At 37.3% G+C, this 26,844-nt stretch overlaps 2 protein-coding genes and 1 pseudogene across 2 annotated transcripts; 1 reads left to right on the top strand and 2 right to left on the bottom strand.

The window, feature by feature from the left end:
• The window catches only part of LOC125996148 (histone H4-like), a 267,502-nt pseudogene extending 246,959 nt beyond the window's left edge, over positions 1–20,543 (top strand).
• Positions 13,398–14,339, bottom strand: LOC125996068 (putative olfactory receptor 2B8). The gene has a single exon (XM_049765028.1). The coding sequence runs from the start codon at positions 14,337–14,339 to the stop codon at positions 13,398–13,400; it is 942 nt and encodes a 313-aa protein (XP_049620985.1).
• Positions 20,544–23,432: 2,889 nt separating the features above from the next.
• Positions 23,433–24,374, bottom strand: LOC125996070 (putative olfactory receptor 2B8). The gene has a single exon (XM_049765029.1). The coding sequence runs from the start codon at positions 24,372–24,374 to the stop codon at positions 23,433–23,435; it is 942 nt and encodes a 313-aa protein (XP_049620986.1).
• Positions 24,375–26,844: the final 2,470 nt, after the last annotated feature.

Below are 26,844 nucleotides of genomic sequence, written 5' to 3' on the forward strand. Positions count from 1 at the left end.
CATCCAAGTCTTTAATGCATTTTTAGTTACCTTTTATACATGATGTTAAATAGCAATCCAGTTACTGCATATGGAGACAGAAGAAATAATAAACAAGCCCAAAAAGTACTAGAAGGAAGAAAATAATAAAAACTGAAGCAGAAATAAATTATATAGAAACCAAAAAATCAATGCAAAGAATCAATGAAACCGTGATTTGGTTCTTCAAAAGGACAAACAAGATGGATAATAAGGAATCATGAGAACCAAAGCAGAACATTTTCAACGGCCCCTCAGATATTCAAGATATTAAGAGAGGTTACTGTAAACAACTTTATGCTGTTAAACTGAACATATTTTGGGTTTTGTTGTTGTTTGTTGTTTGTTATTTGTTTTCAGGCCACATACAATTATGCTCAGAGGTTACTCCTGGCTCTGCCCTCAGCAATTACTCCTGATGGGGCTCAGAAAATCCTATAAGATGCCAGGGATCAAAGCTGAGTCCACCACATGCAAGGCATGAACCCTATCTGCTCTACTAATCTGGCCCCAGAAATGGACAGATTCTTTTTTCAGTTTATTTAAAGAAAATGCATCACATAGTTGACATCATTGATCATTATACATTTCTTTCGAATAAGTGAAAGTAATCTTATTAAAAGAAAAAATAGAAAGAAGAATTTCTTAAAAAAAATGGAAGAGAAGAAATTTAAAGCTGCCAGGGTGATAGCACAGCAGCAGGGCATTTGCCTGGCATGTGACTGACCCAAGTTCAATCCCCGGCATCCCATATGGTCCTCCAAGCCTGCCAGGAGCAATTTCTGAAAAGAGAGCCAGGAGTAACCCCTGAGCACCGCCGATGTGACCAAAATAAGTGTTTTTCTAAAAAAAGGGAAAATGGGGGCCGGAGAGATAGCATTGAGGTAAGGAGTTTGCCTTTCATGCAGAAGGTCAGTGGTTCGAATCTCAGCATTCCATCTGGTCCCCCGAACCTGCCAGGAGTGATTTCTGAATGTAGAGCCAGGAGAAATCCCTGAACACTGCTGGGTGTGACCCAAAAACAAAACGAAAAAAAGGAAAAATGAAAAATTACACTAATAAACACATTTGTGAATATTATTGTATCGCCAATGAAGTCATTATACAATAGCAGGTTTGCATTAGTTGCAGATTAATTATACAACTATAAAATTATCGTTATATTATATATTCAATATATTTTATATTATATATAACTGTATAAAATTATAATTATACTATTATAATGGTATGATAGTAGAGAAACAAGAGTAAGTCTTGTTGTTCATACAGTTAAACTGATGTGTTTAGGGATGACAGCGTCAAAAATTTAAATTGTCCAAAAATTCAAAGCACTATTAACTGATACTACCACTTTTAGGGGCATGTACTCAGCTGTCAGACCTGCTTGAAGAAGGAAGATGCAGGGGAAGAGGTGACCGCACTTGCTCCAAAAGAATCTGGTGATATCAACACACACACACACACACACACACACACACACACACACACACAGTCATACACCTTAAGTTTGGTCAGATCAGTGTCTCTCAAGGGAATCACAGAGGGTCAGTGATGAGGCAGGGCCATCGGGAAAATGGTGACTGTGGGTGATGGAGGGCAGCAGGTGTGGCTTTGGCAAGACAAAGGCTTAGTCCTCCCTTTCCTCCCAAGATGCCCATCTTTCTGATTCATGGGCTGGTGAACCTATGGTCTTATTCAAGAAAAGAGTAAATCTCTGGAGCTGGACCAGTTCGAACATGGCGTCTGTGTTTGTGGGTGTGGTTACATCTACCAGGCTTTCTAGAAGAAGGAAGATGCAGATGAAGAAGCCTGCACTTTCTCCAAAAAGCCCTGGTGATTTCAGACCTGAGAGCAGCATACCTGACATTTGAAGTTTGGTCAGATCAGTGTCCCCAAGGGAATCATAGAGGGTCGGTGATGCAGCAAAGTCATTGAGAAAATGGTGATTGTGGGTGATGGAGGCAGCAAGGGTGGCTTTGGCAAGATGAGGGCTTAGCCTGCCCTCTCCTCCCGAGTGGGATTTCTGTTGCAAGGCCCAATATACCCATTGTCTTTCATGGCTCAGCTTACATCTTGTTCAACAAAAGAGATTCTGTGGAGCTGGTCTGATTTGAACCTGATGACTGCATCTGTGGACATCAAAAATGGGCAGATTCTTAAAATCATATACTCTCCCAAAACTAAATGAGGAAGAATTAGAAACCCTGAAAAGGCCAATCACAATTAAGGAAGTCAAAACAATAATTGAGAATCTCCCCAATAACCAAAGTCCTGGTCTAGAGATGGGTTTACCAGGAAAATGAGATCCAATGTGATATTGTAAGAACCAAGACCCCTAAGTTCAATCACTTACCTCAGTGAAGTAGTTCTTCTAGAGACAGGTTAAAAGTTTAGGTACCTTTCCACTCGAGTTAAAGCAGAGAGAGTTAACTCAGAAATAAACCAAAATTGGTATCCTTCAGGAATGATGTTGAGTGAGCTCAAAAGTTCTATCACTTATTTTTCTGGCTCAATTTTGGTTGTCTAGGAATTCTCTGATTCAAACCTGCGTTCAAGGTTTGAAACTAATTCAAACTTTGGTTGTTGAGGGAGCCTTTGGTTGTACAGGGAGCCTTATCAGATAGAACTTTCTTTTTGAGGCCACGCCCGGTGATGCTCAGGGGTTACTCCTGGCTATGCACTCAGAAATCGCTCCTGGCTTGGGGGACCATATGGGAAGCCAGGGGAAACCACTGTGGTTACGCCACCGCTCAGGTCCCCAATATGCCAGAGAAGTTCCTGAGTGTAGAGCCAAGAATAATCTCTGAGCACCACAACTGTGGCAAAAAAAAATAAAAATAAAAAAAAGTTGGGCCCGGAGAGATAGCACAGTGGCGTTTGCCTTGCAAGCGCCGATCCAGGACCAAAGGTGGTTGGTTCGAATTCTGGTGTCCCATATGGTCCCCCATGCCTGCCAGGAGCTATTTCTGAGCAGACAGCCAGGACTAACCCCTGAGCAACGTCGGGTTTGGCCCAAAAACCAAAAAAAAAAAAAAAAGTTAAGTAGATTTCCAAAAGTTCTTTAATTAAGAACAATTGCAGTTGTTAAAGACTCAATTTTATTTAAACTAAATTAATCAGAATTTAGAGAGGTGAGACATAGGCACTGATTTCTTAAAGTAGGTATGGTTGAGTGACCATATATAATTAAAAAAAAAAGTAGGCATTCTCCCTGCATGCTGGTGACCCACACTGAATACCTGGTATCTCAAATGATCCCACAAGCATCTTCAGGAGTGATTCCTGAGTATATAGATAGAAGCTATGAGCACCACAGCTTGGAACCCAAACCAAAAATAAATAAATAAATAAATAAATAAATAAATAAATAAGTAAATAAAAGTAGGTACTGCTGAAAGACACCAACCTATGATTTAAAGAACTAAGGTATTTGAAAATATGTCATGAGTTTAGAGATGTGACAAAAACCACCACTTGTACAAAAGAAAAATGAACCATAGGATGGCATCAGTTGGTGGCAAACTATTGTCAGAGTATTGCATGTAACTGAGGAAAAATTAATTAAACAGTTTAAAGAAAATAGAAGCCAACAGATAATAAGAAAATAGCACAGCAGATAGAGAATTTGCCTTGCACACAACCAAACAGAGTTCAGTTCTCGGCATCCAATATAATCATCCAAGCCTGCCAGGAGTAATTTCTGAGTGAAGAGCCAGGAGTAATCCTTGAGTACAGCCGGATGTGGCCAAAAGAAAACAAAACAATTAGAAGGTCTTAATTCGTTACGTCAGGAGGTCTACAAGCAGCTGGCAGGGAAAATAAAGAAAAGAACATGAAAAATGACCAATAACATGTCAGACAAAGCTCTCTGAAAAGATAAATACAACAAGAGATCCACCAAATATCAGAACTACAACTCACTGTCTTATGCAGAGCCTGTCTACTAACAAAGGTCCATTTACTCCTTCCAGTGCATTCAAGGACCTAGGACACTACTGCCAGTTGATGACTGGGAAAGATGAGGTCCTAGGCTGATGACTAGAGATGCCCGTTACATCCCAACAATGCTTCTAGAGGACCAGTGCAGGGTAACAGGCCATAGAAGAAGCCTGGGGGTAGGTGATGTACCAGGGAGAAGATAAGCATGAACATTGAGGTTTAGGAATGCCGCCGGAGTAACACAGTGTTGTTGATAGGTATTATCTCCTTTAACCAGAGCTCTCACATCTGTGAGGGAAGAGGAATGACTTGGAGTTCAGCCTGATTAAGAGTCACTGATCACAAGGACGGTGCCCCTTTTTATGCCATCCTTCCCCATCTCTGGTGCAGTGATGTTTCCAACGCTTTCAGCCTAATGGAGAATTCCTATAACAATTGCTCTAAGGTGTCCTCCGGAACAAATAGCTCTACCTGGTTCCATCTGCCAGGCGGTTTGGGTACAGCATCACAACAGGCATCCAACACTGTCTCACAGTTCAGATATCCTGAAAGACACATGCATTTCTTTATCTGGAAGTGCATGATCGGCACCCAGAATTATGATGTCTGAACGATAAGAGAGTCAAGGGTGGTGCGCTCTGCACCAGCAGTCATTGTTGTCAGACCAGACCCTGCAGGGTATGTCTAGAACTATGGAACTATTAGTCTAACTTCCAGAGAAAGAAGGAAAACTATGCAGCTTTACATAAACAAGCGCCAAACAAAAGGAAGTCTGGGATTTCAGGTTAGTTGTACCTGGCCTGAAAAGCAGAACTTTAAAATCCAGAACCTAGGACAGTTTTGCAGACCTGTCACACGTGGAATGCGCTGTAGTCATTAATGTAAAGATTTCTCTCAGGAGTGTTTCTCTTCTTTATACTCTCATACACACTGACATGGTATTGAATCCCACTCTTTGTGGCTTTCTTTCAGCTCTAGTTTATTTTTTTCTCTTTTTCTTTTCATTTTTTATAGTTTGGTAAGTAAACAATGGTGCTAAATTTATTCTATTGACATACAAGTTTACTACTCCTCACCATCAACATGTGCTTCCACCACTGTCTTTATGGCTCTACTAGTCTGATCTCCTTTCTCCCCTATTTTTCCCAAATCCCATTGGTATTTGGTCTATAACTCTAATATCAAGGGTTTAGGACAGGAGAGGTAGTATAGTGGGTAGGATGCTTGCCTTGCATGCAACTGTCCTTATTTTGAACCCTATACCTTTATGTTTCCCTGACATCACCAGAAGTAAACACAAAGTACTGCCAGATGTGTCACATTGTCTTAAAATACAACCAATATTAATGATTTTGGTTTTAGTGTACTGATTCTTATTTTGACCTGCTAGAATTCACAGATGAGTAAAATAATCCTGGATTTATACTTCTCCTTCTTATTCCTTATTTCAATCAGTTTGAATCAGTTTATCTCATCACCACCACTCTTTCCTCCATCAAGCAAATCAAAACAAAGGAGAATGAAACATGAAGCCACAGTGTTTTTTCTATTTCTTTGAAAATTGTCATGAGTAGTCATATAGGAATTGCATTAAATCTGCATTGTACTTTGGGAAGTATTGCCATTTTAATGATATTAACTCTCCCAAACCATGAGCAGGGAGTGGGTTTCCATTTCTCATGTCTTCTTTTATTTCTTGAAGCAGTGTTTTGTAGTTTTCTTTGTATAGGTCTTTCGCCTCTTTAGTTAGGTTGACTCCAAGATTCTTGATTTCCTAAAAAACAATTCTGAATGAAATTGGTTTTTATATATATCCTCACTTTTTATTATTTGTATGTAAAAATGAATTATTATACATTAATCTTGTAGCTTGACACCTTACTATACAAATCTATTGTTTCTAGAAGCTTTTTGTAGACTCTTTAGGATTTTCTAAATATAGTATCATGTCATCTGCAGTGAGAGCTTGATTCGTTCTTTCCTATGTGTATACCCATAGTTCCTTTTTCTTGCCTAATTACTATGGCAAGTACTTCTATTATTATATTGAATAGAAGTGGCAAAAGGGAGGGCCCGGAGAGATAGCACAGCGGCATTTGCCTTGCAAGCAGCGATCCAGGTCCAAAGGTGGTTGGTTCGAATCCCGGTGTCCCATATGGTCCCCCCTGCCTGCCAGGAGCTGTTTCTGAGCAGACAGCCAGGAGTAACCCCTGAGCACCACCGGGTGTGGCCCAAAAACCAAAAGAAAAAAAAAAGAAGTGGCAAAAGGGAGCAACCTTGCCTTGTGCCAGATCTTAGAGAAAAGGCTTTTAGTTTTTCTTCATTTAGTTTAATGCTTACCATGGAATTGTGGTAATTGGTTTGACTACATTGAGAAAAATTACTTTCCCAACTTGTTGAGAGTTTTGATCATGATTGGATGCTAGATCTTAAATGTTTTCTCTGCATCTATCATGATCATATGGTTTTTATTTTTTCTTTTACTTATATATTATATTGATTGATTTTAAATATGTTAACCCATATATAGAGTGAATCCTACTTGGTCATGGTATATGACCTTCTTGATGTATTTTTTTATATTTGCTAGTATTCTGTTTAGGTCTTTGCATCTGTGTTCATCAAAAATATCCACCTAAGATTCTATTTTTTTGTGGTGTCTCTGCTTTCTGTATCAGGATATATAGTTAGCTTCAAAGAAACTGTTTAGGAATGTTTCATTTTTTATGTTTTTTGTTTTTATCAATTTCCTGGGAGATCCTGAAAGAATTGGCAGTAGGTCTTCTTTTTATTTTTTTTTTATTTATTTATTTTTTTTGTTTTTGTTTTTGGGTCACACCCGGCAGTGCTCAGGGGTTACTCCTGGCTGTCTGCTCAGAAATAGCTCCTGGCAGGCATGGGGGACCATATGGGACACCAGGATTCGAACCAACCACCTTTGGTCCTGGATCGGCTGCTTGCAAGGCAAACGCCGCTGTGCTATTTCTCCGGGTCCAGGTCTTCTTTTTAAAATAAAATCACTTGTAAATTCATCTGGGCCTGGGATTTTGTTTTGGGGAAGTCTTTTGATTATTACTTCAATTTCTTTGATATTGATATGTCTATGCCAGTATTCCAGATCATTGTGGTTCAACCTTAAGAGTTTCTAGGAGTCTAAGAACTTACACATTTCTTTCTGACTCACTTATTATGTGACATAAAGATTCTCAAAGTAACCTCCAATTATCGTTTGAATTTCTGTAATATCTGTAGTGATAACCCCCACTCATTTCAAATTTTATTTAGTTTTCTCTTTTTTGTGAGTCTTGCTAATGTATTATCAGTCTTGTTTATCTTTTAAAAGAACAAACTCTTACTTTTATTGATATTTTGGATCATTTTATTGGTGTCCAGATATTAAATTTTGTTCTAAGTTTTATTATTTCCTTTTGCTTGCCCTTCTTTTGGCTCATTTTGTTGGTCATTTTCCAAATTCTTGAACTGTGACATTAAGTTATTTATGGAGGCCCTTTTTCTTTTCTTATGAATGCTTGCAATGCAGTACATTTTACCCTTAGTAGTACTTTTTGCTGTGACCCACAAATTCTGTTCATTTGTGTCCTCATTCTCATGTTTCCAGGAATCTTTTGATTTCCTCGCTGGACTACTAGAAGTTTAATAGCGAGCTGTTTAATTTTCAGGTGTTAAAGTTATTTATCTATTTCTGTTTGTAATTTACTTCTATTTTCAGTGCATCATAGTCTGAGAAGATAGTTGATTGCATTTCTGTCATCTTGATTTTATGGAGGTATGTCTTGTAGACCAGCATATGGATTAACTTGGAGAATGTTCCATGTGCACTGGAGAATGACTATTAATTTTGGGGATATGAAAAGCTATAATTATATATTTATAAATACTAATTCCCTCTCTTTCATTTATTCCTTTAAAGCCAGTATATTCTTATTCATTGATAGCCTGGATAAAGAGCTAACAGGATTGTTGAACTCTCCAACTACTATAGTTCCTATAGTGTGGTTAGTGATGTTTTTCTTCTAGTCCATGAGTAGTTTTTTAACTTTGATAGCCTTTCATTGGGTGGATATATGTTTAGAAGTGTGATTTCTTCCTGGTGTACATATTCCTTGATTATGAAGAGATACCAAGGATCGAACTCAAGTCAAGGGATCAAACCCATGCAAGACTAATGCCCTTCCAGATGTGGTATTGCTCTAGCACCAAAATTCCAACCTTATTAATGGAGTCATTTGCATGATCAATTGTCATTCAACCTTTGATTTTCGTCTGTGTTTGCTCTAACTATTCAAATATGTTTTTTGCAAGCAACATATTGTAGAATTCAGTTCTCTGATATATCTTGTCAATATGTGTCTCCTTTATTGACATTGAGAAAGATTATTGTCATAGAATTTTGTGTCATCTTTTTCTAAAATGTTGGTGTGCTTGTGGAGTATTTCTTGCCTTAAAGTACCCCCTCCAGTTCTTTTTTTGAAGTTAGTTTTGTATCTGTAAAGGTACTGAGGCTGTTCTTTCTTAAATTATGTATGCTTCCTTCAAAATCATGAATGAAAGTTTGACTGGGTAAAGAATTATTCATGAGGAATTTATTTCATTGAAGTTTTTCACTATTTCCCATCACTGCTTTGGACCTGAAGGGTTGTTTGTAAAAAAAAAAAAAAAATCTGCTGTAAATATTAATTATGTTCCTTTGTATGTAATTAACTTTCTTGATCTTGCTGTTTTTAATCTTCTATTTCTATCATTTTCATCACTGTTAGTAGGGTGTGTCTTCACGTATTTTTATTTGGGTCTCTTTTAAGTGGTACTCTTTTTTTGGGGGGCCACACCCGTTGAACTCTCAGGGGTTACTCCTGGCTATGCGCTCAGAAATCGCCCCTGGCTTGAAGGGACCATATGGGACGCGGGGGGTGGGGGTGGGGAGGTGGGGGGTGGGTGGGATCGAACCGCGGTCTGTCCTACGCTAGTGCTTGCAAGGCAGACACCTTACCTCTAGCACCACCTTTCCGGCCCCTAAGTGGTACTCTTTAGGCATCCAGGATGTGGGTGCACGCACTATTCATTCCTGGGAACTTCTCAGCTATGGTGTCTTTTACTGTTGATTCCTCACAATAGGGTTCTACCTGGTTGTCTGCAACTCCAATGATTCCTATGATGTTTTTGTTGAATTTATCCCAAGATTCACTAGTCATATATCATTTATTTTGAAGATATCTCCTATCTCCTACTAGTTTATTTGATACTTATTTTCTTTTTCTTTTTTTTTTTCTTTTTTTCGGTTTTTGGGGCATACCAGGCAGTGCTCAGGGGTTACTCTTGGCTCCACGCTCAGAAATCGCTCCTGGCAGGCCCAAGGGACCATATGGGATGCCGGGATTCGAACCAATGACCTGCATGAAAGGCAAACGCCCTACCTCCGTGCTATCTCTCCTGCCCCAAGACTTATTTTCATCTTCTTTGATTGGGAGATTTTCTGCAATTCATATTTGAGTTCACTGATTCTGTTCAAAGTAGCTGATGTAACGTTGATGAAGCCCTCTACTGAGTTTTTCATTTCATCTCAAAGTTTTTCAATTCTATCATTTCTGATTCAAGTTTTCTCATTTTTACTCACATACTCTTAAGTCTTATTGCTGTCTCTTTCATGGTTTCTTTGAGTCCCTCGAATATTCTCAACATTTCCTCTCTAAAGTCCTTATCAAAGAAGCTAAATAGGTGGCTGATACTAGTGATACTAGCATGGTGGGTTCTATGTTCTTTCCCATTGTGACAGCTAATGTGTGGTGATACTTATGATGTGTTAAAATGTGGCTCTTTGATTAGAACAAATGTGTAGACACCAAGTGAAGCAAAGAAGAGATAACACACTGGCCTGTGGTAAAAATGGCTCTTCTGAGTCACAAAGAGAAACACAGTTTGGGTTTGTCTGTCTGTCTGTCTCGGTTTATTGGCACTGTGTGGTTGGCAAACTCACATCCTCACACACATACACACACACACACACACACACACACACACACACACACACACACAAACACTTGTCCTGATGGTTCTCTTGACCTGGAGTGAGAATGGCTCTTCTGAGTCACAAAGGTAAACTTGATGCTGGTCTGTCTGCCCAATTTTTTGAGACATTTCTTTGTTGTTGTTGTTGTTTTTTTGCCAAGTTATACGATATGTTTAGTTTAGTTTACAGTTTCACTTATTTTATAGTTTTATTTTACTTTATAGCTAGTTCTATATTTCAATATGGAGATAACAAATATATATATATATATGGACATATATTGAAGAAAGGACTCCAGAATGTTTCATTGTTCAGGTACTTATGAGCCTTGCCTCACATGGTGTGTTTAATCACTAAAACAACAATCAATGTGCTGCTCCCTTTAATGGTAGTAACTGAATTCTACCTGGTCTAAAAACTTGAATAATTTTAGTAAATTCATAGCTCCTTATATGAGAGTAATTAAATTATATTTAAGGTATAAGAGAGAAAGTACAAGGTCGAAGGCTCTTGTTGTGCACATAGCTGACCCAGGTTTGGTCACTGGCACCACATACTTCTCCCCAAGAACCACTAGGATTGATGCCTGAGTACAGAATACACAGTAATCCCTGAGCACCTCTGAGTGTTGTCCACTACCAGAAGAAAAAAAATACTACCTACATGTAATTCTCAGATATTATTGAACCACAATAAAATGAGACATTTGTCATCTTTGGAAAGGTATTATAAAACTGTCTATTTTATTTTATTTTACAATTTGCTAGGGATAGAATACTGAACCACATCAGTTTTATAATTGTGCATAATCAATAAAATTATATAAATAGATGGTGACAAGAATATGTGTTCCCAGATAGCCTATCTGCCTGTTGGTACCCTTTTTCCCTGCTGGCAGATAGCTTATAGTGGAATTCCTGAAACTGTTTTATCTTCCTAACCTGTGTGAATTATTTCCGTGTTGGCATCACTTCCAGACCCACATTCCCCATTCCCCCAGGGATTGAGACACGAGGCTTTCTCTACACAGGTCATTTGCATTTCAAACAGCTACCTGATGTTGACACAGCATCCATATGGTCATCTCAAGCAATGTCATGACAGGCACTACATTAATGAGCCAAGAGTACCATAGTACCTGAGTACCATGCAGTCTGGGCCAAAAAGGCCAAAAATGGGCCCGGAGATATAGCACAGTGGCTAAACTAAAATGCCTTGCAAGCAGCCGATCCAGGACCAAAGGTGGTTGGTTCGAATCCCGGTGTCCCATATGGTCCCCCGTGCCTGCCAGGAGCTATTTCTGAGCAGACAGCCAGGAGTAACCCCTGAGCACTGCCGGGTGTGGCCCAAAAAACAAAAAAAAAAAAAAAAAAAGGCCAAAAATAATGAGTATGTTTTGCAACTACTAAACTGATGAGGTCATGTTTGGACTAATTTTAAAAGACTAAAATGGATGGGAAATAATCTACCTGCTAGTAAAAATTTTTAAATTCAGTCTTTTACCTACATAGTATCACAATGTATTTCCATGGAAAGTGCATGATTTTATAAGAGTGCTGACATCATGAAACATTTGAGACATAAAAGAGCAAATAAAATATAGCAAAATATAGCATTTTAAATTAAGTGTTTCAATGACACACATTAATATATATATCCATTTACATGATGTTTTAATGGCTACTTACAAGTAGAAATTAAATAATAATTTCAGTTCATGTGACAAAGAAAAGCATAAGTCATATAATTAAATAACATATACTACAGATCTATTTTGAACTTTGACAATAATAAGAGAATGGGATGAATAAATTAAAAGAGTTTTCAGTGTGGCTGGAGTTATAGGGTGCTTGCTTTGTATGTGGCCAACATGGGTTTGATTCCCCAAATCCCTTATGGTTCCCTAAGTCCCACAAGAGTAATTCTTGAATGTAGACCCAGGAGTAACCCCTGACCAACCATCAAGTTTGACCAAAAGCAAAAAATAAAATTAAAAAATTGTATTACAGGGCCTGGAAAAATAGCACATCGGTGTTTGCCTTGCAAGCAGCCGATCCAGGACCAAAGGTGGTTGGTTCGAATCCCGGTGTCCCATATGGTCCCCCGTGCCTGCCAGGAGCTATTTCTGAGCAGACAGCCAGGAGTAACCCCTGAGCGCCGCTGGGTGTGGCCCAAAAAACAAAAAACAAAAAAAAATTGTATTACATTGATTAGCAAGCAAAGCTCCCTGAAAAGTAAAGTATACCTGAAATTAACAATTTTTCAGCAGGAAACTCTGATAATCTCATAATCTGGTTCTCTGAGAGAAAATATGCATTCATCTATCTGAAGACATGTGATCAGCACAGAATGATGGTGGGAAGGATGATCATGAGAAGTGTTGGGGTAGTGAAGAGATTCCAAGAGCAGTGTGCTATAAACCAGAAACCAATAATGGTGTTGTTGAGGAAGACTGAAACAGAGGAAATAATAGTCCACCCTCAGACAGAGGAGGAAAATTTTAATGCTGGCAGAAACAAGGCCTGGGAAAAAAATAAGCAAATATACATGAAACCATATATTTCACTAGTAACAAGAGGACTGTGGAATGCCCTGCCTCAACCATCAACACTGGAAGCTTTAGAGCTGTGAAGAGGCTGAGAAGTGAATTTAGATTTTGTCACAGATGAGCTAATGTGGTACAATGTATTCCCTTTCATCATCCCTCACAATACAGGCAACAGGTGATGGATATTTTTTCCTCTCCTCATCACTATGAGCCTTCATTAGGACAAAAGAAACAAAGGAAGTTTTCAATACTGGAGTTTTAAAGCCACCTACAGAAAACCAAAAGTTAACCCAGACACCTAGGCATAAAAACTCTGATAACACATTATATATAATAAAAATAAGTTGCAAAACTTCAAAGATAATCACAAGTATTCAAGACCAAATCTGAACACACAATTCCAGAACACAGTAAAAAAAAATCATCAAAATGAGAATGAACAAACTCAGACAATTCCTAACAAGCACAGACAGATCTCCAAGCTATAAAAAATAAAGACAAGAACAGAAGAATATATTCATCCAAGAAATGTTTGAAATTTCAATCAAGATCTGAATTATGTCTCAGAAGTACAGAACTTGTTTTGCATGTGTAAGGTCCTGGATTACATAGTTCAGAAATGTAGATTATAAAAAAAAAAAGTTTTCAGAAACATTGGATGTGTGGAGTATTTTTGAAAAAATGAAATATGGCACTGAAAGCAAACAAGTATATAATCATGAACTTGCACATGCAAATTATTGATCTGGTCATATTTTAGGAGAATTTAGACAGTCTTCTGGAATATGGGAAATGGACAGCATTTCAATGACAGTTCTTCCTTCACTCACATTCAAAGTTCAGTCACTGTGTTCTTCACATACATCATCTGGACTCATGATCCTTCCAAAACACTTTCCTCACTGCTCCTTTCACATCCTTGTTCCGCAGGGTATAGATTAGAGGATTCATCATGGGGGTAACAACACCATAAAAGAGAGACGTGAACTTGACCCGGTCCTGAGAAAAGTTGTTGCTGGGCTGAAGATAAGCATAGATCGCTGTCCCATAGAACAGAGACACCACGATGAGGTGAGAGCCACATGTCCCAAAGGCTTTTCTCTGCCCGGCTGCTGACTTGATTCTCAAGATGGCCCTCACAATGCGACCATAGGAGAACAGGATCAATGAAACAGGTCCAAGAAGAACAATGACACTGACAAAATAGAGCTGAGACTCAAAACTACTGGTGTCAACACAGGCGATCTTGAGCAACGCAGGAATCTCACAAAGAAAATGATCTAATTTGTTTCTCCCACAAAGTGGTATACGGAAGATGAGTACAGTCTGCACTATGGAGTTGGTAAAACCTAAGATCCAGGAAACCGAAGCCATCAGGGCACAGAATTGGGGGTGCATGATGACAGTATAGTGAAGAGGTCTACAAATAGCAGCATAGCGGTCAAATGCCATGACTCCTAAGAGCATGCATTCCGTGCATCCCAAGCCTAAAAAGATGTAGAGTTGAGCCACACAACCAGCAAAGGAGATAGATTTGTCAGCTCCACTGTGATTAACCAGGAATTGAGGAACTGAGCTGGAAGTATAACACATGTCTAGAAAGCTTAGATTTGAGAGGAAAAAGTACATTGGGGTGTGGAGATTGGGGTCCAGATAGGACAGAGCTATTATGGTGGTGTTTCCCAGCAAAGTGAAGATATAGAGGATTAAAAGTACTATAAAGATGACTAATTCCAGTTGGGGCCTGTCCGAGAACCCCAGTAGGATGAACCCAGTGAAGGAACTTCCATTTTTCTGTTCCATCATGTGTTACTTGTCTCCTGGTAAGACAAATTATTTTACACTTTTTATATAGTATCATTACAGTGTATAATGTGGCCCAGTGGTAAAGCACATATCTAGAATGTGCAAGAGACTGGGTTTTGAATGGGTCATATATGTCCCCCTCAACCATTTCTGGTGTGATCCATACATGTACCATAAAGGGAGCTCTTCATTTAAGTATGTGGATACAACCTATCAGTCAAAAGTTTAAGTCTGTTTTTATACTTATTGTCATTATGTATCCTACATAGATTTAATTAAAATTTCACAAATCATTTATTTGTAGTTTGCTCTAGTTCATTTGTTTATACTTTTGTAAAAATTTAGAATTTTGATATTATTATTGCATTTTAATGTATCATATACCACATCACCTCTATCTTACGTCAGTAACATTTTCATTTGTTAAAAAATATTTCACTTGAAAATTTTTCTTACACAATATTGTAAAAATTGTTCTTGTGAAATTTAATTTTTCATTATTATACTTTTATAGCCATAAAATGTTATAAGACCGGGCCTGGAGAGATAGCACAGCGGCGTTTGCCTTGCAATCAGCCGATCCAGGACCAAAGGTGGTTGGTTCGAATCCCGGTGTCCCATATGGTCCCCCATGCCTGCCAGGAGCTATTTCAGAGCAGACAGCCAGGAGTAACCCCTGAGCAACGCCGGGTGTGGCCCCCAAAAAACAAAAAAAAAATGTTATAAGACCAAGTTCTATGAAATAAGAGAATGAAGAAAGACTTCAAGGCATGTTGTTTATTGAAGAAGCCCGCTTAGGTTAAAAGTGGTGAAGGAAGCCAAATAGGGCACCATGGGAAAAAAATAAAAGATAAGATTGCAAGAGGGACTAGCCTCATAAAATCCAGGGAAATCATTCTAGAACAGGACTCTCAGCAATGGTAGAAATCATCTATCTTCATTTCAAACATCATAGCTACCATTCATATTCAATAGCTAATATTGAAATATCTCATATTCACAATAGGTCATGCTACCTGAGCATTGCCATTAGAAAGGTAAAGAGCAGAATTTTACATTTTACTTATTTAATTATTTTTCTTTTTGTAATTCCCCCTTTTATTTAATTTAAATTTATTTAAAATGAAGTAAGTAGAAAAGTCTAGCTGTGGCTATTTTGAAAGCACAACTATAAAGTATTGATTGCAGTAGAATAGGACAATGATTCTGAGGAAAAATGATCATTTTTTTATATCATGTCATAAGTGTTTGTCTATCCCATCAGTTTCCAAAGACCTCCTATGAATGAAATTAGCTGAGGGTTATTCACTGCAGAAATCAATAATAATACAGTACCTTTATATGCAAATATGGTGTGGAAAGATGCACCAAGAAGTAAAAAGAATATCGGGAGGCTAAAAAAAAAAAGGTATTCAAACAAGCCATTCAGGAACTTGTGTAGCAATATCATTATGGAGCCTGATGTATACTTGTCCCATCAGTGCAATCAGTGTCACTTAATTAGCTGAACACTCAGTCCACCTTTTCTCTCCATGTCCATTTTCTTCTTCAAATGGTCTTTATAATCAATGGAAAGATCATCATGTTTCAATAAACTTAACATAAAAGTTAATGAATTATCTCACCTTTTTCATAGAACCTTGGGACACAAATTACTTTGTTTTACCACATATTCCTGTATTTTTCTATAAAACTAAGAAGAAAGGATCAAAGAAAGGCTGGGGGTCAGAGGCCAAGTGGTTTTGAATATATTAGCAGGGAAATAAATAAGGACAGAACTAAACCTCCAAGTGAAAGTCAGTGATAATAGAATCAAGGGGCCTAAACTTTAACAATCTAAACTCAAAGGAACCTGTTAAACTGACAGGCTAGGGGGCAAAGGATGGTGGTATAGGACACACTCTGGGGCCATTGGTGGAGGGAGGTTGACTTTGGTAGTGGGGAGGGTCCTGAGTCATTGTATATTTCAAATTCAACTATGAAGAATTTTGCTGAGCATAATTGTTTCCATAAATTAAAAATTTTAAATATATACATAAATAATAAAAAGCCTAGAGAAAAAAATATCCATAAATAAGAACTTTCTTCTTCTAACTTATAGCCTCATACTTTGAATTTCCATACAGAGTTCACAGATTTGTACGGATCTTTATCGGAATAAAAAATTATTTATAAACTACTCACACTCACAAAATAGTTTAGCATAGAAACTAAATATTATGTAATTCCCACTGAATCAGGAAATAAAGGAATGAAAGTGTAATACTTTTACAAACACTACTGATATTCCTTAATTAAAAATACATTTTATTATATTCAAATAAAATTTACATAATTATTTTCCAATAACTATGTTGAAATATGACTCATAAAGTACAATAGAATAAAATGTCTAGTACTTATTGACTTCTAAAAAAATCAAGTCTGATTCCCACTTTCAGTGAAGTTAGGTAGCATGTTCCTTTCCCTACTAACATAATGTAAAGGAATAGAGCTCCCCATTATAGAAGTTTGTTGACTAGATGTTACAAATCTAAAGCAATACTGAGATCTATTTTCATTTCACTCACCTTTCTTCTCCATATCACTGAGTCTTAAGAAATCTCTCTACATCATTTCCAAGTTACTAACTTTAATAGTACAAGAATTGCAGCCTGAATCACTTGAATATAAAAGAAAAAAATTAAAAAATCCAAAAGCCTACCAACATCATAACTTTACCTTGAGTAAGAGCATTGCTTTCCAATGATAAATATTTCTATCTTTCACACTAATTCTAGATCTGCAGTCTGTCTCCAGGTAGAAAAATGAGTGAGGACAATTTTGAATCTGGTGTATTATTTCCCAAAAACAATGACCTAGTTATATGACAGATAGAATCTTTGAGCAACAGGAGAGGATGGTACTTCTGTATGGAACTATGGATGACCTGCACAAAAAACTGAAGTGTTTACCAGGCAAGTCTCTTGGGATCTATCTCTTAAACTGGTAATTACCTTTGGTGCCAAACTGCCCAGAGATAATAAACTTCTGAGAAAGAAGTGTAAGGGAGAGTGTCAGAGACTACCCAATAACTCTCATTATGACTTCATATAGCTGGGAGAGTACAGAAATTCCCTTGAACTTTTAGTTAGCATATGATCATCTTTTCAAGGTTGAGATATACTTCTCGATTGCAAAGGGTTTTTAAATATAGTGAAAACCAATAAAAATTCTGATTTGAGGGCTGGAGAGATAGCACAGCTGTAGGGCATTTTCCTTGCAAGTGGCCAACCCAGGACCGACAGTGGTTCAAATCCCATAGAGTCCCCAGTGCCTGCCAGAAGGGATTTCTGAGCACAGAGCCAGGAGTAACCCTGAGCGCCACCGGGTATGACCCAAAAACAAACAAAAAATTCTGATTTTATTTTCATTTTATTTATTATTAATTCTGATTAATAATTTATACATTTTCTTTAATAAAATCTTCCATTTTTGCAATTAAAAAACAATTCACTCCATTTCTTCCATAAATATGCAACTGAATATTAACTTCTTTCTTTATTTTTTAAATTAGTATCTTTATTTAAACACCTTGATTACAAATATGATTGTGGTTGGGTTTCAGTCATGTAAAGAACACCCCCCTTCACAAGTGCAACATTCCCATCACCAATGTCCCAAATCTACCTCCTCCCCACCTCACCCCCGGCTGTAATCTAGACAGGCTTTCTACTTCCCTCATTCATTCACATTGTTAGGATAGTTCTCAATGTAGTTATTTCTCTAACTCTTTGTGGTGAGCTTCATGAAGTTAGCTGGAACTTCCAGCCCTCCTCTCTTTTGTCTCTGAAAATTATGCAAGAATATTTTTTATTTTTCTTAAAAACCATAAATGAGGGAGACTATTCTATCTCTCTCCCTCTGACTTATTTTACTCGGCATAATACATTCCATGTACATCTATATATAGGAAAATTTCATGACTTCATCTCTCCTGACTGCTGCATAATATTCCATTGTGTATATGTACCACAGTTTCTTTAGCCATTTGTCTGTTGAAGGGTACCTTGGTTGTTTCCAGAGTCTGGCTAGGGTAAATAGTGCTGCAATGGATATAGATCTAAGGAAGGTATTTTTGTATTGTATTTTTGTGTTCCTAAGACATAAACCTAGGAGTGGTATAGCTACATCAGATGGGAGCTCAATTTCCAGATTTTTAAGGAATCTCCATATTGCTTTCCATAAAGATTGGACTACACAGCATTCCCACCAGCAGTGGATAAGAGTTCCTTTCTCTCCACATCCCCGCCAACACTACTTGTTCTTATTCTTTGTGATGTGTGCCAATCTCTGCGGTGTAAGATGGTACCTCATAGTTGTTTTGATTTACATCTCCCTGATGATTAGTGATGTGGAGCATTTTTTCATGTGTCTTTTGGCCATTTGTATTTCTTTTTTGTCAAATTGTCTGTCCATTTCTTCAATGCATTTTTGATGGGATTAGATGTTTTTTACTTGTAAATTTCTGTGAGTGCCTTGCATATTTTGGATATTAGCCCCTTATCTGATGCGTATTGGGTGAATAATGTCTTCCACTCAGTGTGTCCTTTGTATGCTTGGCACTGTTTCCTTTGAGGTGTAGAAGCTTCTCAGCTTAATATATTCCCATCTCTTAATCTCTGCTTCCACTTGTTTTAAGAGTGCAGCTTCCTCCTTGAAGATCCCTTTAGTCTCAATGTCATGGAGTGTTTTACCTAGGTGTTGTTCTATATACCTTATGGTATCAGGTCTGATATCAAGGTCTTTAATTCATTTGGATTTTACCTTCGTACATGATATTAACTGGGGGTCTAAGTTCAATTTTTTGCAAATGGCTAGCCAGTTGTTCCAAAACCAGTTGTTGAGCAGACTTTCCTTACTCCATTTAGGATTTCTTGCTCCTTTATCAAAAATTAGGTGATTGTATGTCTGGGGAACATTCTGAGTACTCAAGCCTATTCCTCTGATCTGAGGGTCTGTCTTTATTCCAAAACCATGCTGTTTTGATAACTATTGCTTTATAATACAGCTTAAAGTTGGGGAAAGCAATGCCTCTCATAATCCTTTTCCCAAGGATTGCTTTAGTTATTCAAGGGTTTTTATTGTTCCAAATGAATTTTAGAAGTGTTTGACATTCTTTGAAGAATGTCATGGTTATCTTTAGAGGGATTGCATTAAATCTGTATAATGCTTTGTGTAGCATTGCCATTTTAATGATGTTGATCTTGCCAATCCATAAGCAGGGTATATTAACTTACTTCTAACTATAACTTTAACTTACTTCTACTTTTAATCAACTTAAAAGGAATTGTAGTTTATTTATTACCTAGAGCTATATTTCCTCCACAGATGCATAATTGTCATAGTTATTTAGAATGTTCACACTTCTAAATTATGGCAAAGCATCTCCGGCAAAAATTATTTTTGTGTTAGAATTCTCTCATTTCACTAGCCAATCTAATCATATTTCTTTTAGACAGTCTAGATCTGAACAGACTGTGTAGAAGCTTTTTTGTTTGGTGCATTCCTACTTGTTTATGTTTGCATTTAATTCTCATCATTAAAGTCTAATCTCCAAATGCTTCAGAAAATCCAATATTATGGAATGTTTGACTTGTTTTTCTTCAATGCATTTAAAGGCTTTGGATCCAAATGGATTTAGATCTTACATCCAAGTCTAAGCATTCTTAGTTACCTTTTGTACATCATGTGAAATAGTGATCCAGTTATTGCATGTGACTAGATATGGAATAATCAACTCAGCTAAAAAGAAATAGAAGGAAAGAAATAATAAAAACTAGAGCAGATGTAAATTATATAGAAGCAAAGAAAAAAACTATAGATAGTTCTATATTTTAAAATAGAGATAATAAATAATATATATGGACCATATATTGAAGAAAGAACTCCAGAATGTTTCATTGTTCAGGTACTTATGAGCCTTGCCTCACATGGTGTGTTTAATCACTAAAACAACAATCAATGTGCTGCTCCTTTAATGGTAGGAACTGAATTTCACCTGGTCTAAAAAATTGAATAATTTCAGTAAATCCATAGTTCCTTATATGAGAGTAACTAAATTATATTTAAGGTATAAGAGAGAAATACAAGGTCTAAGGCTCTTGTTCTGCACATCGCTGACCCAGGTTTGGTCACTGGCACCACCTACTTCTCCCCAAGAACCACTAGGATTGATGCCTGAGTAAAGAATACACAGTAAGGGGCCGGGCGGTGGCGCTGGAGGTAAGGTGCCTGCCTTACCTGCGCTAGCCTAGGAGACGGACCGCGGTTCGATCCCCCGGCGTCCCATATGGTCCCCCAAGCCAGGAGCGACTTCTGAGCGCATAGCCAGGAGTAACCCCTGAGCGTTACCGGGTGTGGCCCAAAAACCAAAAAAAAAAAAAAAAAAGAATACACAGTAATCCCTGAGCACCTCTGAGTGTTGTCCACTACCAGAAGAAAAAAAATACTACCTACATGTAATTCTCAGATATTATTGAACCACAATAAAATGAGACATTTGTCATCTTTGGAAAGGTATTATAAAACTGTCTTTATTTTATTTTACAATTTGCTAGGGATAGAATACTGAACCACATCAGTTTTTATAATTGTGCATATCAATAAAATTATATAAATAGATGGTGACAAAAATATGTGTTTCCAGATAGCCTGTCTGCATGGATTATTTCCTGTGCTGGCATCACTTCCAGACCCACATTCCCCAATCCCCCAGGTATTGAGACATGAGACTTCCTCTACATAGGGCATTTGCCTTTTAAGCAGCTACCTGATGTTGACCCCAGCATGGTCCCCTCAAGCAACGCATGACAGGTACTACATTAATGAACCAAGAGTAACACCTGAGTACCAGACAGTCTGACCCAAAAAGGCCAAAAAAAAAGGAGTATGTTTGGTAATTACCAAACTGATGGCGTCATGTTTGGACTAATTTTAAAAGACTTCAACAGATGGATTTTAGTAAAAAATTTTTAATTCAGTCTTTTACCTACATAGTCTCACAATGTATTTCCATGGGAAGTGCATGGTTTTATTAGAGTGCTGACATCATGAAGCATTTGAGACATAAACTAGCAAATAAAATATATCAAAATATAGCATTTTAAATTAAGTATTTCAGTGACACACATTCATATATTATATATCTATTTATATGATGTATTTAATGGCTACTTACAAGTAGAAAACAAATAATGATTTAAGTTCATGTGACAAAGAAGAGCATAAATCATATACTTAAATAACAAATACTACAGATCTATCTTGATCTTTCACAATAATAAGAGAATAGGATGAATAAATTTTTTGGTTTTGGTTTTTGAGTCACACTCGGCAACACTCAGGGGTTACTCCTGGCTCTACACTCAGAAATCGTTCCATGCAAACTCAGTGGACCATACGGGATGCCAGGATTCAAACCACCATCCTTCCACACGCAAGGCAAACGCCTTACCTCCATGCTATCTCTCCAGCCCGAGAATAGGATGAATAAATTAAAAGAGTTTTCACCGGGGCTAGAGTAATAGTACTGTAGGATGCTTGCTTGTATGTGGCCAACCTGAGTTTGATCCCTGAAATCTAAGTGTAGAACCAGGAATAATCCCTGACCACCATCAGGTTTAACCCAAAAGCAAAAATCAAATTTTAAAAAATACATCACATTGATTAGCAAGCAAAGCTCCCTGGAAAGTAAAGTATACCTGAAATTAGCAATTTTTCAGCAGGAAACTCTGATCATCTCATAATCTGGTTTTCTGAGACAGAAAATATGCATTCATCTATCTGAAGGCATGTGATCAGCACAGAATGATGGTGGAAAGGGAGATCATGAGAAGTGCTGAAGAAGTGAAGAGACTCCAAGAGCTTTGTGCTAAGAACCAGAAACTAATACTGGTGCTGTTGGGGAAGACTGAAACAGAGGTAAGAACAGTCCATCCTTCAGACAGAGAGGGAAAATTTTAATGCTGGCAGAAACAAGGCCTGGGGAAAAAAAAAACAAAGATACATGAGACCAGATATTTCACTAGTAACAAGAAGACTGTGGAATGCCCTGCCTCAACCATCAACACTGGAAGCTTTAGAGCTGTGAAGAGGCTGAGAATTGAATTTAGATTTTGTCACAGATGGGGTAGTGTGGTATAATGTATTCCCTTTTATCATCCCTCACAATACAGGCAACAGGTGATGCATATGTGTTTTCATCCCCTCATCACTATGAGCTTTTATTGGGACAAAGGAAGCAAAGGAAATTTTCAATCCTGGAGTCTCAAAGTCACCTGCAGAAAATTAAAACTTAACCCAGACACCCAGGTAGAAAAACTCTGCTAACATATTATATAAATAAAAATAAGATGCAAAATTTCAAAGATAATCACAAGTATTCTTTACCAAATCTACACACACAATTCCAAAACACAGTAAAAATAAAAAAGAACCATCAAAATTAAAATGAACTAACTCAGACAATCCCTAACAAGCACAGACAGAACTCCAAGCTATAAAAAATAAAGACAAGGTGCCGGAGAGATAGCATAGAGGTAAGGTGTTTGCCTTGCATGCAGAAGGACGGTGGTTCCAATCCCGGCATTCCATATGGTCCCCCAAGCCTGCCAGGAACAATTTCTGAGTATAGAGCTAGTAGTAACCCCTGAGCACTGCTGGGTGTGACCCAAAAACCAAAATAATAGAATAAAATAAAATAAAAACAAGAACAGAAGGATTTATTAATCCAAGAAATGTTTGAAATTCCAGCCAAGATCTAAATTATGCCTCAGCAGTACAGAATTTGTTTTGCATGTGTAAAGTCCTGGATTAAATACTTCAGAAATGTAGATTACAAAAAAGTGTTCATCGAAATGGATGTGTGGAGTATTTTAAAAGAAATGAAATATGATGTTGAAAGCAAACAAGTATATATTCATGAACTTGCACATGCAAATTATTGATCTGGTCATATTTTTAGGAGAACTTAGTCTTCTGGAATATGGGAAATGGACAGCAGTTCTTCCTTCACTCACATTCAAAGTTCAGTCAGTGTGTTTTCCACATACATCATCTGGACTCATGATCCTTCCAAAACACTTTCCTCACTGCTCCCTTCACGTCCTTGTTCCGCAGGGTATAGATCAGGGGATTCATCATGGGGGTAACAACAGCATAAAAGAGAGACGTGAACTTGACCCGGTCCTGTGAGTAGTTGTTGCTGGGCTGGAGATAAGCATAAATGGCTGTACCATAAAACAGAGACACCACGATGAGGTGAGAGCCACATGTCCCAAAGGCTTTTCTCTGCCCAGCTGCGGACTTGATTCTCAAGATGGCCCTCACGATCTGACCATAGGAGAATAGAATTAATGCAACAGGTCCAAGAAGAATAATGACGCTGACAAAAAAGAGCTCAGACTCAAAACTACTGGTGTCAACACAGGCGATCTTGAGCAATGCAGGGATCTCACAAAGGAAATGTTCTAATTTGTTTCTTCCACAAAGTGGTAGAAGGAAGATAAGCACAGTCTGCACTAAGGCGTTGGAAAAACCAAAGATCCACGAAGCCAATGCCATCAGGGAACATAGGCGGGAGTGCATGATGACAGTGTAGTGGAGGGGCCTGCACACAGCGGCATAGCGGTCAAATGCCATGACTCCTAAGAGCATGCACTCCGTGCATCCCAGTCCTAGAGACACAAACAACTGAGCCACACAGCCAACAAAGGAGATAGATTTGTCAGCTCCACTGAGATTAACCAGGAATTGAGGGACAGTGCTGGAAGTATAACACATGTCTAGAAAGCTTAGGTTTGAGAGGAAAAAGTACATTGGGGTGTGGAGATTGGGATCCAGGTAGGACAAAACAATGATGGTGGTGTTTCCCAGCAAAGTGAAGATATAGAGGTTTAAAAGTACTATAAAGAGGACTAATTCCAGTTGGGGCCTGTCTGAGAACCCCAGTAGAATGAACCCAGGGAAGGAACTTCCATTTTTCTGTTCCATCATGTGTTACTTGTCTCCTGGTAAGACAAATTATTTTACACTTTTTACAAAGTATCATTACAGTTTATAATGTGGCCCAGTGGTAAAGTACATATCTAGAATGTGCAAGACACTAATTTTGAATGGATCATATATGTCCCCTCTCGACCACCTCTGGTGTGACCCACACAAGTATCAAAAAGGGAGCTCTTCATTTAAGTAAGTGGGTACAGTCTACCAGTCAAAAGTTCAAGTCTAGATTTATACATGATTTATACATATTAGAACAAAAGATGTACTTACTGTCATTGATGTATCCTACAACAATTTAATTAAAAATTTCACAAATTGGGGCCAGAGTGATAGCACAGCAGTAGGGCATTTGCCTTGCACACGATCAACCAGGAATGGACCCGAGTTTGATCCCTGGCATTCCATCTCTTCCCCCCAAGCCTGCCAGGAGCAATTTCTGAGTTCAGAGCCAGGAGTAACTCCTGAACACCACTGGGTGTGGCCCAAAACCCAAACAAATTTTTTTCACAAATTGTATTATTCTTGATAGTCAAATAAGAACAGTTAAGAAATGAAAAATCCTATTACATCAATTATAGCATAAAAATCTATATAAGATTACATCTTATAGGATTTAATGACCCATAAGCATATATAATTGTTTCAGACAAAATGGAATAAGAAAAACAAAGTGCAGAATTAGAAAAAATAAGAGGTGCTTTAAGGTTATTTTATGCATATATCTCATCATTTTACAAGACTGTGTTTGACATCTCACTAAGAATAGAAGATAATAAAAGTTACATTAAATATATCAATTAAGTAGTGAACACATTATTTATATCAATTATAGTCATAAAAGACCTACATAAGATTACATATAATAGAACTTAAAGACTCATGCACATATATAACTGTTTCAGAGAAATGAAATAAGAAAAACAAAAGATAAACATTAGGTAAAATAAAAATACATAGCACAAAAACTTAGGATGGCATTCTTATAACATTTCCTGGCCAAAAATGTAAATAATGGAAAATTAAGTCTCACAAGAACACAATTTTACAATAATATGTAAGAAAAAATTTTAAGTAAAAAAATAAATATATATATATATATTGGTTTTTGGGCCACACCTGGCAGTGCTCAGGGGTTACTCCTGGCTGTCTGCTCAGAAATAGCTCCTGGCAGGCACAGGGGACCATATGGGACACCGGGATTTGAACCAACCACCTTTGGTCCTGGATCGGCTGCTTGCAAGGCAAACGCTACTGTGCTATCTCTCTGGGCCCAAGTAAAATATTTTTTAACAAATGAAAATATTACTAACATAAAATACTGTTGATGTTATACTTTAAAGTGCAATAATGATATAATCCTAATGTTTACAAAAGTATAAACACATAAACTAGAGCAAACTGTACAAATGAATGATTTTAAAGGTAAATCACCTAATATCTATGATTAATATATAAAATAGACAAAATTATTTAACATGAAAATTTCCTGCCTTGTTTATGAATGAATCCTGAAAAAATGCTGGCAATTTTTCCAAATACTGCACTCAGTGCTGTAGCAATGCTTACTGCTTTAACATGGTTACTCTTGTAATTTTCTGCTTGATCTGAACTCAGATATATTAGGAAACCCTATTAGTATTCAAGGGTAGATAAATGCAAAAAAAATAATATATCACTGCATCAGAAGTCAAAGTCCAAAAGAAATGAATAGTATCTTAGACCAAGTTCTATGAACTAAGAGAATGAAGAAAGACTTCAAGGCATGTTGTTTATTGAAGATGCCCGCTCAGGGTAAAGGTGGTGAAGAAAGCCAAATAGGACACTGTGGGTAAAAAAATAAATAAGTAAAAGATATGATCACAAGAGAGAAAGAGCATGAGACTAGCCTCATAAGATCCAGAAAAATCATTTTCAAACAAGACTCTTAGCAATGGTAGAAATTATCTTCACTTCAAATGTCAGAGCTAATATTCATATATCGTAGCTAATAAAGCAATACATCATATTCACAATAGCTCATCTTACCTGAGCGTTGCTATTAGAAAGGTAAAGATCAGAATTTTACATTTTATTTAATTTAATTATTTTCCCTTTTTTGCAAATTCCCCTTTTACTTAACTTAAATTTATTTAACATGAAATAAGTAGGAAAGTCTAGTTATGGTTATATTTGAAAGCACAACTGTGAAGCATTGTTTGCAGTAGACTAGAACAATAATTCTGAGGAAAAAAATGAGCAATTTTATACATTTAGTAAGTGTTTGGCTATCCCCATCAGTTTTCAACAAAAACTGCAGAAATCAATTTGTATAACTCAAATTTCTGGGTGTTGCAGAAATCAATACTATTATCAGTACCTTTATACACAAATACGGTGTGGACAGGTGGACCAGGGAGTAAAAAAAATCTGGGGGAGGCAAAAAAAAGTATTCAAACAAGTCATTCAGGAATGTGTGTGACAA

This window comes from Suncus etruscus, chromosome 18, assembly GCF_024139225.1.
Source record: "Suncus etruscus isolate mSunEtr1 chromosome 18, mSunEtr1.pri.cur, whole genome shotgun sequence".
Lineage (NCBI taxonomy): Eukaryota > Metazoa > Chordata > Mammalia > Eulipotyphla > Soricidae > Suncus > Suncus etruscus.